The 14233-nt window shown below is 46.2% G+C and overlaps 1 protein-coding gene across 1 annotated transcript in view; it reads left to right on the top strand.

The window, feature by feature from the left end:
* Positions 1 to 14233, top strand: part of ITGA9 (integrin subunit alpha 9) — a gene marked incomplete at its 5' end in the record, with an annotated part of 332275 nt that overhangs the window by 196604 nt on the left and 121438 nt on the right. The window contains one exon of the mRNA XM_080801218.1: positions 6720 to 6870. Within this exon, the coding sequence (XP_080657344.1) occupies positions 6720 to 6870 (151 nt within the window). The remainder of the gene's footprint in view (positions 1 to 6719; positions 6871 to 14233) is intronic.

Here is a 14233-nt window from a genome sequence, read left to right as displayed (position 1 = left end):
TTTTTTGTTCACTTTCTTCTATGCCTGAAATCTACTTCCTGTTCCACCCCTGTGCTCCTCATTCTTTAAGGTGGGGCTCAATTCCTGCCTCTTAAGATAACTTCGGTCTACAGTGATTTCTTTCCTCTGAATTCATTTTGTACCTTAGTCTGTACCTGTTTTGTTTTTGGCGTTTTTTGGGGGGGTGCGGTGAGGGTTGGCATGACTCATCTTATCAGCTTTGTGGTATATGTCCTTCACATCTAATCAATTTATTTGGTACTTTTGTGCATATCTCTTCTAGGAAGATATCAGATGAGCAACTGTGGTTTTTTGGTTTTATCATGTTTGTGATTTTAAGCACTAAAAGTTGAAAAACTCTCATAATTGTCAACAAAGTGCCAAGAAGGAGGTTGCCCAGCTGAGCTGCTGAAGGCATCCGAAATCACCCTGAATACCTCCACCAATTTCAAGGAAAATTATCAAGAGAAAAATAAGCACTTCAGTTAGCTTTTGTAAAGAGGAGACACCTCCCAATATTCTAAGTAGTCCAAATGCTAGGAAGGCAGACACAATTTCTTTTCTCATCTTATGATAGCCAAGTAAGCTTTATGCAAATTTTAGGCTATTTAATTGCATGTTTCTGTATTTTAAGAACACTGGGAACAGAGGGAGGAACACCAGACCTCCCAGGGAAGTTGGGAGGGCTGCCCGGCTTCGCCGCAGGGATGTGATTCCCTCTCTGGCCTTTAACTGCAAAATGATGACTCCAGCGAGCCCCCATCCAGCTGTCCAGTTCCATTTCTTATTTTATGATGTCTGCCCATTTGTAAGAATAGGAAGCATTGTCTGTGATTTTAAATTGCAGTGGCTATAATTTATATCCTTGCTTTTATGACACATTGTTGAGGCTATCTGTGATTTGTTGGATCCTGGATCGTTACTCAAGGAATGCTGCCCCCAATTTTGACATTTGTCCTAGGGGAGAATATTATCTGCTTCACAATGTCCTTTTTAATATGATTTCCATGGATGGAAAAACTAAGGATTGCCTCTGTGTGTGTGTGTGTGTGTGTGTATAATCAGGCTTAGCAATAATTTTGTTGACAGGGCTGTCTTCCCAATGTTGTAGGACTCATGGCTCACCCCATCAGTAATGCCTTGCCAGAAACTCCCCACCCTTTCCCCACTGCCCCCTGAAGAATCCCTTCTTTGTGCTCTCATAGCATAAGGGACTTCCTAGGGATGTTTCTTCATCCCTCTCAGTCAGCACTTCACACATGTTGATGTCAACTTTTGTCTTACGTGTTTGGCTCCTCCATTAGACTGTGAACTCCTAGGGCTCTGGGACCTGTATCCCTGACACTGAAGTTGAGAAGGTAGTTTTAATAGTAACAGATGGACAGATAAATGACTAGAAGGAAGGGAGGGAGAATGGGGGAGACAAAAGAATGAAGGTGGTAAGGAAAAACACAGATGGATTTGGCTGTCCTATACCATTATCCTAGTTGTCATTATCAAATACAGTTGTGGGTGGCAAATAGATCGTCAGTAATAATAAGGGTATGACAAGTTTTTAAAACTCAAATACAGTTGGCTAGAATGCACTTGATTAGCTCCTGTACTGACATCCTTGACTCGGTCTAGAGTGCAGCCAGCAGCAAAAGAAAATAGAAGTATTATATCTTACGGGAGGTGGATTATAACTGCAGATTATTTACATAAAGTCATGGCTTTAATCTTTAAGACTTAGGGAAAATCTAAAATGATCCAATGGATCATTAATTATTAAACACCATTGAGCTACTTTAATTTCTTCCCTTAGTATCTTCTCAAAAAATTACCTGCATAAAATTGCTTGCGAGACTGTAGAGGGGAAAGAATTTACTTCGGTGGCCTCAGGCGTTCAGCATATGACAGCTGATATGGAAATGGATGGCATCTCCCCAGTGAGGACTTTTGAGTGGTGACAAATGATGTCAGAGAAGGGTTCTGCACCCCAGTGCTATCGACATGGCAGCAGTAACACGAATCAGCACTAAACTTAAATATAAGCCCAACATATTCCAAAAACAGCTGCTATAAGATGTATTAGGGCAGTTGTACTTGTTATTTTTCATAACAAATGAGCAGTATATTTCCAGCAGGCTCTCTATGTGCTGTCAGATACACTTTATAGAAACTATTTGATTTGTATTGTATGTTGATTGTTAGTAACACTTTTCATATAAAAATATGAGTGAGTGGTGAACAAAGTAATAAGACACATTTAAAAGATTGCACAAGCAAATTGGAATTAATGGCAAAATATCTCAGGGAATAAGATTCCCCAAGACTTAGAAAGGTAGTTCTATAATAAATAAGCACTGGTGGGATGTTTGCCGAAAACCCCTATACCCAATTGTCGTACTCTTTCAGTCCCGACAGAGAGGTTGGTCTCTGTGGGGTTCCGTTCTTCTTAGATGTCATAAAAGATTTTTCTTCCCAAAGCTCTTCCCAACTGAGATGGAGTTTATGTAAGAACTGTGGCTTAGATGACCTTCATGCCAAAGGAAGTTGGGCATGAAGTTGGGCACTAGCTCCAGCTCAGCCCCTACGGGGCTCCGTGACCTTGACCAAAGTGGGTTCCCCTTTGGGTGGGGGGAGGGGGGTGGGCTCATTGTCTCCGCCTATAAAATGCAAAGGTTGAGCTGATGAACTGTTGTGGGAATGTTGGGCATGTTCATTCCTCCATTCCATAAGCGTTCGCTGAACACCTACTATGTGCCTGGCCCAAGTCTGTCACCAGGGATTCATTGATGAGCAAATCAGACTAGGGTCTTTGCCCCCTGGGGATTAGATTTTAATAGGGAAGAAATGTTTCTTAATCAAATAACCACACAAATAAATGTGTCCTCCCAACCTTGGTAAGTGCTGCGAAGGGTTGGAGGAGCACATGGGGCTAGAGGGGCTCATAATAAGGAGATTTATTTCCCCCAGGAGAGAGGTCAGAAGGGGCCAACGATGGAGGGGGCAGGTCTTTGAAGGCATAGGAGGTGCTTCTTTCTAAGCCCAGCACAGCTCCTTGGCCAGCCACCTTATCTCTGCTTCTCCATCTCCTCGCCTCTAAAAATGGGACTAACATCAGGAACGACTCACGGTGTTGTAAGATTTCAGAAAGATGACATGTTTCAAAGCACCCAACACCAGGCAAATTACATTTTGTTTCATTTCTAAGAATAGCTTTGGAAGCAGAGACGTGCTTCCAAAGACCTATGAAGACATAAGTCTTCAACTGTGTAGAAAGTGAAAACAGCTTGGAGGCGCCTCTTTATAAGGAAGTCTGAATTCACATTCTGCCCTGGAAGGCGCCTGGCTTCCCTTCGTCATGGAGCCATGTTAGAGTCACTTGACTCTGAAAGACCAGGAATGACCTTGCTGCCTGATTAAGTGACAGAGACCCGAGCTCTAGGTGCTGGAGAAGGTTAGACACCCAGGCCTGCTCCCTTGCCGTTTATATGTGAGGAAGGGAGGCTGATCGTGAACAACAAAACTGGAATGACGAGGCAGCTCCCGACCCCACGGTCCTGTGCTTCTCTGTATTGTCTGTGTTCCATTTGGAAACTATGGATAATTTCTGACGTGACTGGGCTACTTTCGAGGGCTTAGGCCATTCCTTCTCAAGAGAAAGCAAGCTTAGCACACCCTCGTAACTCCTCCAGGCCTGAGGATTACTCCTGTAATCTTACAAAAGCAAACAGGAGGACAGAAATAACCCATCAATTGTTTAAAATTAAGATGGCCAACAATAATAAATAACTGCCACAATAGCTTGAGGTCAGGGTCTCAATGTATTGGAGGCCATTCAAGAATTTGAAGCCTTTCTCAAAGTTAATTTTTCACATCTTGTTTGGATCCTCGGAGCTCTCGCTTCCAAAAGCAAGGCCATTGTTGCACACGTTATTCTTGACGAAGTGCCGGGGTGTACAGGAAAGTGAGATCTTCTCTTCATGGATGGGAAATGGAGACGGCTCCCCCACCCCACCCCCCTGTGGCAATCTGTATGTCAAAGGGTTATAGCCTACTGAGATTTTGGATATATCTCCTCTCTTTCATGCTCTATTTGTTGTATTAATGGTTGCAAACAGCAATAAACATGTGTTGGTTAATTTAAGCAGAAGAAGAATTTATTGGAAGGATATGGGCTGATTCAGAGCATAGACAGGAAGCCTGTGGAACCAACGTGGACAGGAAACAGAGGAGACCAGGCTTAGCTCAGGATACCACCCCTGAAAGCTCAACACTGGTGTAGCCACTTCAGAAGATCTCAGAGGACCCCAGGGTCTTTGTGCAACCCTCAAAATTCATGGCCCTGCTTGGGAGCATCTGCTCGCCATACTGACTACGCTTAGATCTCATGACTGCGTGCCCAGTCAGGCGCCCACACGTTAGCTGTCAAGAGGAGGGGAGAGGGAGGGCCTACCCCCTTTCTTCTGATGTGCCCCTCCCACCTACTTTGAGATTCCTCCCAAACAGGAAGGTGTCAGGATGCTGAGCAGAGAAAAATACCAGACTCTCCATTACATAAACTCTGATAAGCTTAATCACATCGTCCATTAACTGGTTGGCCAAAGATGGGCTACCAGTGTGAATTTGTTTTGTCCACAGCTCATGTCACATAACAGTCATCCATCTCACGTGCATCTTCATCATTGTCATCATCCCCATTGTCCTCATTCCCTTGTCCTCCATGGATGGCCTGCTCACTCCCCCACGTCCTGGGCTGCCATTTCCCTTCTTCTCTTTGCCCCTCACATGTTCCTTCCTCCCCCTCCTCTCCCTTCCCAGTCTGAGCCTACTTCTGTTTCAGTGCGAAATGGAAGCAATCACAAAGGAACCTCTGCTTTGTTCCTAACACCCATCTACTAACAAGTCAGTGCCATTGGCTCCGGTTTCTCGCCTTGTGCTAGCTGAGGCCGGCCCCTCCATTTGTCTACCAGGCCATCCAGCAGTTGCTCCCTGTCCTGTCATTAATTGTTCCCTCCGTGATACATCCTTTCCATGCTCGTGCAAATATGCTACTATCCTTTCCATCTTAAAAAAAACAAAAACCAGTTACCTCGAGCCCACTCCCCACCCCCGGCTGTCATCCTATTTCTCTACTCCTCTTTACTCACTGTTTCCACTTAGTCTGCTCCTCCACCTCTTAAGCCAATTCCAAGCTTCCATCCCTATCACGCCACTTAACACAGTTCTTATTGAGATCACCGGTGACCTCCAGGTGGCTAATTACAGCGGCCAGTCCTAATTCTTCATGTTATTTTGACCCATCTGCCACATTTGACAAAACTGATTACTCCTTCCTTGGAACATGACTGCTGTGGCCACGTAGATACCATCTCTCTTGGTTTTCCTCCTACCTTCCTTGTCATGTTTTCTCTTCTCCTCCTCACCTGCAACCCCTAAGTGTGAGACCTCTTCTCCATCTACGCTCATTCTCTAATGACCATATCCAGTCCCTCCCAAATGTATATCTCCAGCCCAGACCTTCCTTTAAGACTTAAGCATCCAGCTGTTCAACACCTCTTCTTAAGGATCCAGTAGCCATTTGGATTTTTTCCTGCTGAACCTTCCATACCCATGGTCTTTCCCGTCTCAATGAAGGACAACTCTTTCCCTCCAGTTGTTGAAACTAAAATCATTGCAGCTGCCCTTGACGCCTCTTTTTCCCTAATACACCTCACCCAATCTGTGAGCAAATCTGTTGGCATAACCTTGGAAACACATCCAGAACGTGACCTCTTCTCACTACTTCAGTGTGGTCTGAGCTGCCTCCTGGGTTACTGTGAGAGCTTCCCAACCAGACTCCCTGCATCCCCCGACCACGCACTCTACAGACCGTTCACATCACAGCCAGTGTGAGCCTTCACGTGTGAAAGTCAGGTCACACCACTCCTCTACTCAGAGCCCTGCGGGAATTTCATCTCAGAGTCAAACCAAGGTCCTTGTGATGGCCCCAAAGTGCCTGATATGACCTGTCTGTCCCTACTCCCTTTGCCTCTCTGAGCTCATTTCCTCCCACGCTCTCCTTCGCTCACTCCTCTTAGCCATTCTAGCATTCTTGCCAGTCCTTGAATGTGCCAGGCACAACTTTCCCTTTGCTAGTTCCCAGGTGTCTGTGCATCTTGCTCCTTTTCTTCCGTCAGGTTTCTGCTCAGAGGTCTCATCAGTGAGGCTTCCCCAACCATCCTATTTAAAATTACAACCCACTCTCCCTCCAAATCTGGCATTCTCTACCCTTCCTACCCTTTGTGAATTTTCTCTGTAGCTCTTATCACAATCTGACCTGTATGGTTGCTGCTTGGTGTATGTGTTTTCTGTCTCCCTGAAGCTGTAAGAAGGCAAGAGCTCTGTTTTGTTCACTGTTCTCTCTTCTAGCAAATAGAATAGTTGTGATTGGCATGTAGTAGGTACTCAAAAACATATGAACGAATACATGGCCAGATTCTGTGTCTAGGGTAGTAAACGTCTTACAATTTTCTGAGATTGATGTGAGCCCCAGAAGAGCCTAATGAGTTAGGCTGTTCGATGAGGAAGCTAACTGCTTGCACAAGGATGCATGGCTGGTTAATGGGGTTGCTGGGACGTATGGTTCTGACCCCAATGGAGTTTCTGTCCCCAACCCCCAGCTACCTTCTGATGTCTCATATTATGTTAGTGAAAGCTTCAGAGCACTCATTGCTGCTTATTTTTCCTTACAGCGTTGATGGGAAGACCCCCTATCTAGCTTTGGGGGCTGTGAAGAATATCTCCCTAAACATCTCCATCTCAAACCTCGGGGACGATGCCTATGATGCCAACCTGTCCTTCAACGTTTCTCGGGAGCTCTTCTTCATCAACATGTGGCAGAAGGTAAGGAAGGCACCCCTGAAAGAGAGTCTTTGTTCTATCTGGAGCATTTTCTGGCTTTCATCATAGCTTGCAATGTGTAGTGATTCTGCAAACTTTTTCACTATGTGGGATATCATTCAGAACTATGAGAATTCTTTCCCCCTGAACATAGAAGCTGCGTTGGAGCAATATCCATCTCTAACACTGTCTCCCATCCTTGCTGTCTTATGGAGCCCTCTCCCTACCATTTTATGTCTGACCCCTTCTCCGGACACTCATGTGTTCTAGAGAATTCCAGTTTCATGTCAGTAGTTGTGAAAAACAAGATAAGGAATGAGGACAGGTCGCTGCTTACTATGTTTGTTATCACCCCTGGTGCACTTGATGCTTTCCATTAGGGGGTTGCTTTGGCATGTTTGCTTATGATATATTTGAGTGAATTGAAATGAAATTATTTTCATGAACTGAGTGAGTTTTTCTGCATGAATTCATGGATATGAATAAATTAAGTAGAATGACTCAGAAAGGAAAAAGGAGTTGGTATTCTCTCCTGTCCCATAATTCACCTCAACGAACCACCTACAGGAAGAAAAAAAGAACGAGTCTCCAGCAGGCAACAGGAATGTGTGGGTTCAGACAGACCTCACCCTCCCTGGTGGTTGCTCTGAGTTTTGACAGCCGTTTTAAAGGCAATTCTTGGAGCTTTTCTCCATGTTTACAACACGGAACTGCAGCGCCTTGATGTCTGTGTTAAATGGAACCAAAATCGCTTTCTGAGGAACAGCTCCTCCCTGCCCATAGATGAGCACTGGGAACAGCTTCAAGCCAGTGGGCAAACTTCCGTTCAGACACAGGTCCTGGCAGTTCAACAGTTTTGATAGGATTACACCAACCTTGCCCAGCTTAGGGGGCCCCTGAAGCCTAGAGAGTGACCTGGAATGCTCACGCTCCAAGAACTTCACAAGAGGTTATCTCAGACTCTGCTGCTTAATAGCTTTCAGGAGCACCAGGGTTGGGGAGGCGACAGAAGCAATCAAGAAGGACTGTGGGAAAGGCATGCTTCCCATCTATCTTCTATACCCCAAAAATGATCCTGGTTTAAGCCCAGTCAAGAGAGAACCAAGTATCTGTAGAGTTCTAGTATCTCTGGCTCCACATAGAGTGTCTTCTACAGCATTTCCTGTGCCCTGATGCCATCTTCCTGTAGGCCGTGGTGGGAGAGGGGCTCACTCAAGGACAGATCTGTAAAACTCATCTCTGTGGTAACTGAAAGGATGCGGTTGGTGACTGGGTCATTATGTGGCAGATTCCTCTCTTAGGACCTACAGGAGAAATTTCTCTCTGGTCTCAGAATTAGAAATAGTTGTGCTTTTCCTGAGTATTTTGGCTGTTTTTACCTGTAGACAGTCATCCCTGTGACTAGGCTTTGTTCTCTCTGTTGTCTGCTAGAAAGTTCTGAGCTGGCCCCATTCTGTCAGTATATAGGATTTGGTGGTAGTATTTCACAAACTGTGTAGCTTCCTAGATCCTATTCTCTTTCCCTTCATCGTAGTTTTCTTTCTGGCTTGGAGGCTGCGTAATATTCTGTCATAAAGTATACTATGGATTACCCTCAAATTCCTGTTACATAGATATTTCATTCCAGTTTTTTCCTCTTTAATACTGTGATGAATGAGAATGCCTCGGTGGCTTAGTCAGTTAAGGTCCAACTTTTGGCTTGAGCTCAGGTCATGATCTCAGGGTCGTGGGATCAAGCCCCATGTCAGGCTCCCCACTCAGCTGGGAGTCTGCTTGTCTCCCTCTCCTTCTGCCCTTTCCTCTCCTTTCTCTCTCTCTCTCTTAAATAAATCTAAAAAAAAAAAAAATACTGTGATGAATGTCTTTCACAGAGATTGCTATGAACAAATGATTTCATTTTTAGTCTTGTAACTCTTTGGGGAAAGCAACATAGTGTTTGTTGACTACCTACTATATACTAGGGGTCTCACATACATTTCCCATGCCCTCCTGCATTCGATCTGGGTGCATCTGCCATATTGGTGGAATGCTGCAGGGGAAAAGTAGGGGAAGTAGGATGAGGCAGGGATGGCTAAGGGTGTGCCATCATAAAATGTAACCTTGGTCTGATTAATATAGGGTGTAAAGAGGTGGAAATATGCCCAAGAGCATAAATCACTCAGCAGAATTTTCTCCTCTTAAAGTGACAGGAGAGCACCATTTCCACCCCTGTATCATATTGAGTACCTCAAGAGTAGTAGGTAGCCCCCAGGCATTCTGGATGAGGGTTCTAGTCAGGTGAGGACAGTGCACCTGAGAAGCCCACAGATTAGTCATCAGCTATCATAGCTGATCATTTTTATCTTATTTACACTGAATCCCAGCAACTTTGGGACAGACAGGGAGCCCCAGTTTCAATTTGCCAGAAAGATGACAAGGTATCAGGGGCTCTTCAGGATGTGGGAAGCATTGTGTAAGAAAGGTAACAGGGCACAGGGACATCACATAACTGCCCCTAGGGCAGGACCTACTAGGAAAACAGTCACGAAGACCATCAGTGTGCAAGAGAAGGGAAAGAAACAAAAAATCCTCTCCTGTGTTCACAACCACAACTCTAAATGGAGATGTAAATGGCATCACTCAGCCCAGAGCAGGATTCTCACAGCACCCAGATGAGTGGTAAAGAGGAACCAGGAGAGCCCACTCACCCTGCATAGACCTAACATAACCAACATGGACCTTACAGAAACATTCTAACACATAAACTAAAAAAAAATGCAACTCAGGATACAGAAGGAAAGCATACCTTTTAGAAAGATTATTAATAGAAAACAAAAGTAAATTTTATTCTAGCATCCACTTTTCTTGATTAAATTCAAGGGGAAAATGAGCACAGTGAAAGATCAGATAGAATGATAAGCTGGGATGAAAAGAGAATGAACTTAGAGGCAAACAAAAATAAAGATTGCAGATAAGATAAGGAAATGTAAGGAAACCAGGAAAGCAATGGCAGAATTAAAATGTGTTATAAATCAGGAAAGAACAGAATTAGCAGTAGAGAAAATTTGTTTCATTGTTACACTGGGCATATTTGAGACAGTCTCTGAGAATTCCGGAAAAAAGAACAAAACAATGAAGAATGACTGTGAGAACTATAGAGGTGGAAGATGGAGACCAGAGAATCAGCAAAGGGAGGTGGCTCCATAATTGTTGAAATAGACGACATGAGTAGACAGCAAGGAAGGATCGCCATTTTCTTGAGTGAGCTCTGCAAACACCAGGCAAAAACACTGAGAGCCCTTCACTGTCAACACAGAGCTTCATGAGATTTTGAATTTGAAAAATATGAAAGTGATGCTACTGATACCTAACAGAAAACAAAGAAACCAGTGTTCCATAGGCTTCTTTTCTGTAACAGAATTTAAAAATCAGAATAGTTTCTCTCGTGAATTAAGAATTCTATACCCAGCCAGCTTGCCCTCGATTGTGAAGACAGAATAAAGACATCCTTGAATATATGAGAATTTATAAAGTCTGTTAACTCTCCTGGTTTGGATTTCCCCAAAAGCAGACCCCAACAGAGTGATGTAGGTACAGGGAGTTTATTTGGGGAGTGATCTCAGGAGGTACTTTGTGAGAACGGTGAGTTTAGACGAGGAAGGGAGGAAAGAGAGGGAAGTGTGCACTGATAATCCGTGAGGATCTCGGGCTCCATCCCACTGCAGATCCTCAGACAGGCTCTGTGGAACACCCCTCAGAATCACTCCCAGGAGTAAGGAAGCTGTTAGGGGATTTCTCCACCAGCTCTTACCACTTGTCCACGGGGAAGCCCTCCAAAGGCATCAACTCTCTGGCGCTTCCAGCCTTCTCTGGCTATGGGCCACACTCCAGCAAACAACTCTGGCAGTGAAAAGTTGGAAGCCTTTGGCCTGGAGGGTGCTGGCTTCAGGTGACCAGTGCTCTGGTTGGTTCTAGGGAATGTGAGCAAGGCAGCATCTGCTTCAATAACTGTTAAAGCTTTAATAAGCATGAAACTGTTCCTGAGAAATAGGGCACTTACAGATAAAGCACTCAAGAATACAGTTGTGGAATAAAATGTTAAGGCCAAATAAACATAGACGTAAGCAAAAACAAATTTCGCAAGCATTTAAAATAGTAAGCAAATGTAAGAAAAATTACTGCACGGTAAATACATAACTTAAAAACTTAATAAAAAATAAGCTTATGATATCAGTTATACCATAAAAATTTGAGAAGAAACTTAATCTCGTCACTCTTCCTGCCTCACATTCTTCAGAATGGAGTTCGGACTCCTCAGCTGTTCCCTGAGAGGCCGTTCTGAGGCCGAGCTTCCTGCCCTCCCTCTTCCCCAGCCTCATTGCTCACCATCCCCCACATGCTCACTTGAATCCAGTTATAATCCAGTCCTGGGAGCCCCTCCATCCCTGTTTTCTTTAATCAACTGCTCTGCCCTCAGATCTCACCTCAGATGCCTCACCTGGCTTCCCCGGGGATGTGGGTGGGAGGGTGGGGGCTATCCCCCTGTCCCAAGCTGTAGGGCAGTTCGGGACCTAGACCTCCGAGGTCTCCCGTCTTCTGTGTCATCACACAGTTTGTGATGTATCCGTTTCTGAGACTGAACAGTCGCCCCGAAGATGGACTTTTCTGTCCTCTTGAACACAAAGATGCTTTCAGAGATTCATGCTGGTTCTTTCCTATAAGGGAAGATGGCTTATAAAAAAATGTGGGGTGCATATGGATAGCCATCTGCTGGCTTTCCTCTCGCCTCCGTAAGCTAACTCGAGAACACTCTATAAAACAGGACTTCATGCGTTGGTGGCCACCGGCTGCTTGGCAGGCGGGCTGACTGGGGCACAGCCTACAGTGGTCGTAGAGTGGCCTCCCGCAGAGCAGTGTGCAGGATCCCTGAGGGGCGGGGGAGCGGCACAGTGGAAAGGGAGAACGAGGAAGAATGGAGAAAATGCACGAGAGCACATCGGTAGCCCCAACCCCGCAGTCACGTTCACATTCAATTCTGTGTGAGCGACACATCCAGACCCCCACTCCACAGACTTCGTGAATGGTGCCTGCTGGAGTTGTAAGGCCCCGTGGCCCGGGGGTCAAGATCAAGTTGAGTTTTAATTTCTTCACTGCGATGCCATTCAGCACACAGGCTTTGACTCTTCTTGCCTCCTTGGGACAAGAATGTATTTGTTCAGACTGTTGTTATTAAGCACCTGCTAAGTGCCAGGGACCGTACCAGCTGCCAGGGGACCCAGAGATGAGTAAGATCTGGTCTCTGCTCCCAAAGAACTCATGGCCTTATGGGGTGCAAGGCAGGTCAGCAAGCAGAGCACAAGATGCCAACTACTGGTCAGAGCACTGAAACATTGTCCTGCAGCAAGTGATGACTGTGACAGCAAGGCTTGGGGTGCCCAAGGCCCCCAGAGAAGCACTTAGGGAAAGATGGATGGGCCTCCGAAGGACTGAAATCCAGTGCTGCCGCCATTGCAGAGCTGGGGTGGGGTGGGTGAGTTTATTTGGTGAAGGAGAGAGCTGACTGGACCCTGGTGAGAGGTCAGAGGAAGAGGAACAGGAGTGATCCAGCAAGATGGAAAGAGGCTACCCATGGGGGGAAGGGGTGGTCAAAGGGCCAGCAACATGAGCAGGAGCAGGGTGACCTCGGGACATTTGAGGAATGCGGATGCTTGCTGTCCGATGCCGAAGTTGCTTGTCAGTTAGGACTCCTGCACTCAGGATTGCCTCATGTGACCGAGACAGATAAGCTCAAAGAAGGGCTAGACTCATGAGTTCGCCTTCATGGCAGTAACCGTTATAGCCCGTGTGCAAACAGACACGGACGCGGACAGTTGTAAGCTTTAGGCTAGTGCAGGAGAGCTCCCAGGTGACCATTGGGTACAAAGGGGACACAGGAGCTTGCCGTGCAGTCACAGAGGAGGCCATGCTGGGCAAGAAAGAACGAGGGCAGGTCCCTGACCTAGTCTCTTCTCTGCAGCATGAGTGCGTTCTTGGTTTGGATCTCCTGGATGCTGTGCTTAAAGCAAGGAATTGAGGGCAGTTCATCTGGGAGGTGCAAGACCGCTGGGAGGGAGGCAGAGCAGGGATAGACCTGTGAAGGCCGCTAATGTAGAGGGTGCTAGAGCACCGGAGTTTAATCGGACAACCCTGGGAAACAGTGCAAAGCAAACCACATGGCTGAGGGAGCTGGGGGATTGATACACCCTCCTGAGGAGTCAGTGGTTGAAGCTTTCTGGGGGGGGGCGCCTTCCCCAGGACTTCCATCCTGTAATGTGCTTGTCCAGAGCAACTGACCTCCTTCTGGAAAAATGCACTCGGGCACATAGATATAGCCGCTGGCAAGTGGAAGTGGGGTGGAGCACCCCGAAAGGGCAACACACCTGTGAGGCTCACCAGCACCCACTGGAGATGCCCCCAGGGCTGGAAGCATTTGCAACCTAAGCACCTTACTTTCTAGGCTTCCAGAAGTTGTAAGTTAGCCTAATGGAACTTAGCCAAGGTTCTAGCTTGAGCAATACTGGTGTGCACTTCACGGTCTTACAGTAAGGGGGCAAGGCAAGTATTGTAAGCGGGTTGGGGGGTCAAGTGTGGGACAGCGGGAAGTGGTGAAGACTGTGGAGAAAGGGAGTCTCATTCCAGAGAGAGCAGCCAGCTCCCCGCAGCAGTCAGTGGTTACCAGGTGGGAGCGGGCCCAGTGCTGTCAGACTTTTATTTTTCAATAAAAGCCAGAAATCTACATGTTTATGTGAAATCGCATGACTTTGGCAGCTAATTAAAGTGTTCTCCGCACCTTGTATGGGCCAGACACACATGTCCGGCTGACTGCATCCAGTCTGGAGGCCACCGGTTTGTGACCTGCAGCTTCGCTCTCTTCCATATGCTGGAGGCTTCTTCTCCTGCCTGCCTTTTGGTCACACGGATCTGTATTTGTGGACAAACTGAGCGTGTCTGCAGGCTCAACGGCATCTCACGGCCACCTGTGGGTGGTAGAGAAGCTAGCAAAGAGGTTGGAGTGTGGGGGTTCAAGAGCAAGTGTGTGTTTGGGGGAGGAGGGAGTCCGTGGACACGTAGTATTCACAGCATTTTGAAAGCCAACCAGGATTTAAAAACTTCCCAGGCTGGAATATTTGTACTTTGCAGCCATTGCAAGAAGCAGCTTAATGTTTCAGAAGTTCTTAGAAGTAACATAGCAAGTAGCCAGGGTGGAATAGAGGGAAAGCAACCTTCTCATGACCTTCAGGTGCAGACGCAGAAACTCAGCTCTGTTTCTTGCTGTGCATGTGACCTTGAGCCCGGGGCTGTCTCTCTATGCCTCACTTTCTCTCTCAAATGAGTTGGGCTGAGTTAA

Source organism: Martes martes (genome assembly GCF_963455335.1).
Source record: "Martes martes genome assembly, chromosome: 1".
Lineage (NCBI taxonomy): Eukaryota > Metazoa > Chordata > Mammalia > Carnivora > Mustelidae > Martes > Martes martes.
The sequence above is the reverse complement of the archived record's forward strand: the minus strand, read 5'-3'. Positions and strand labels throughout refer to the sequence as shown.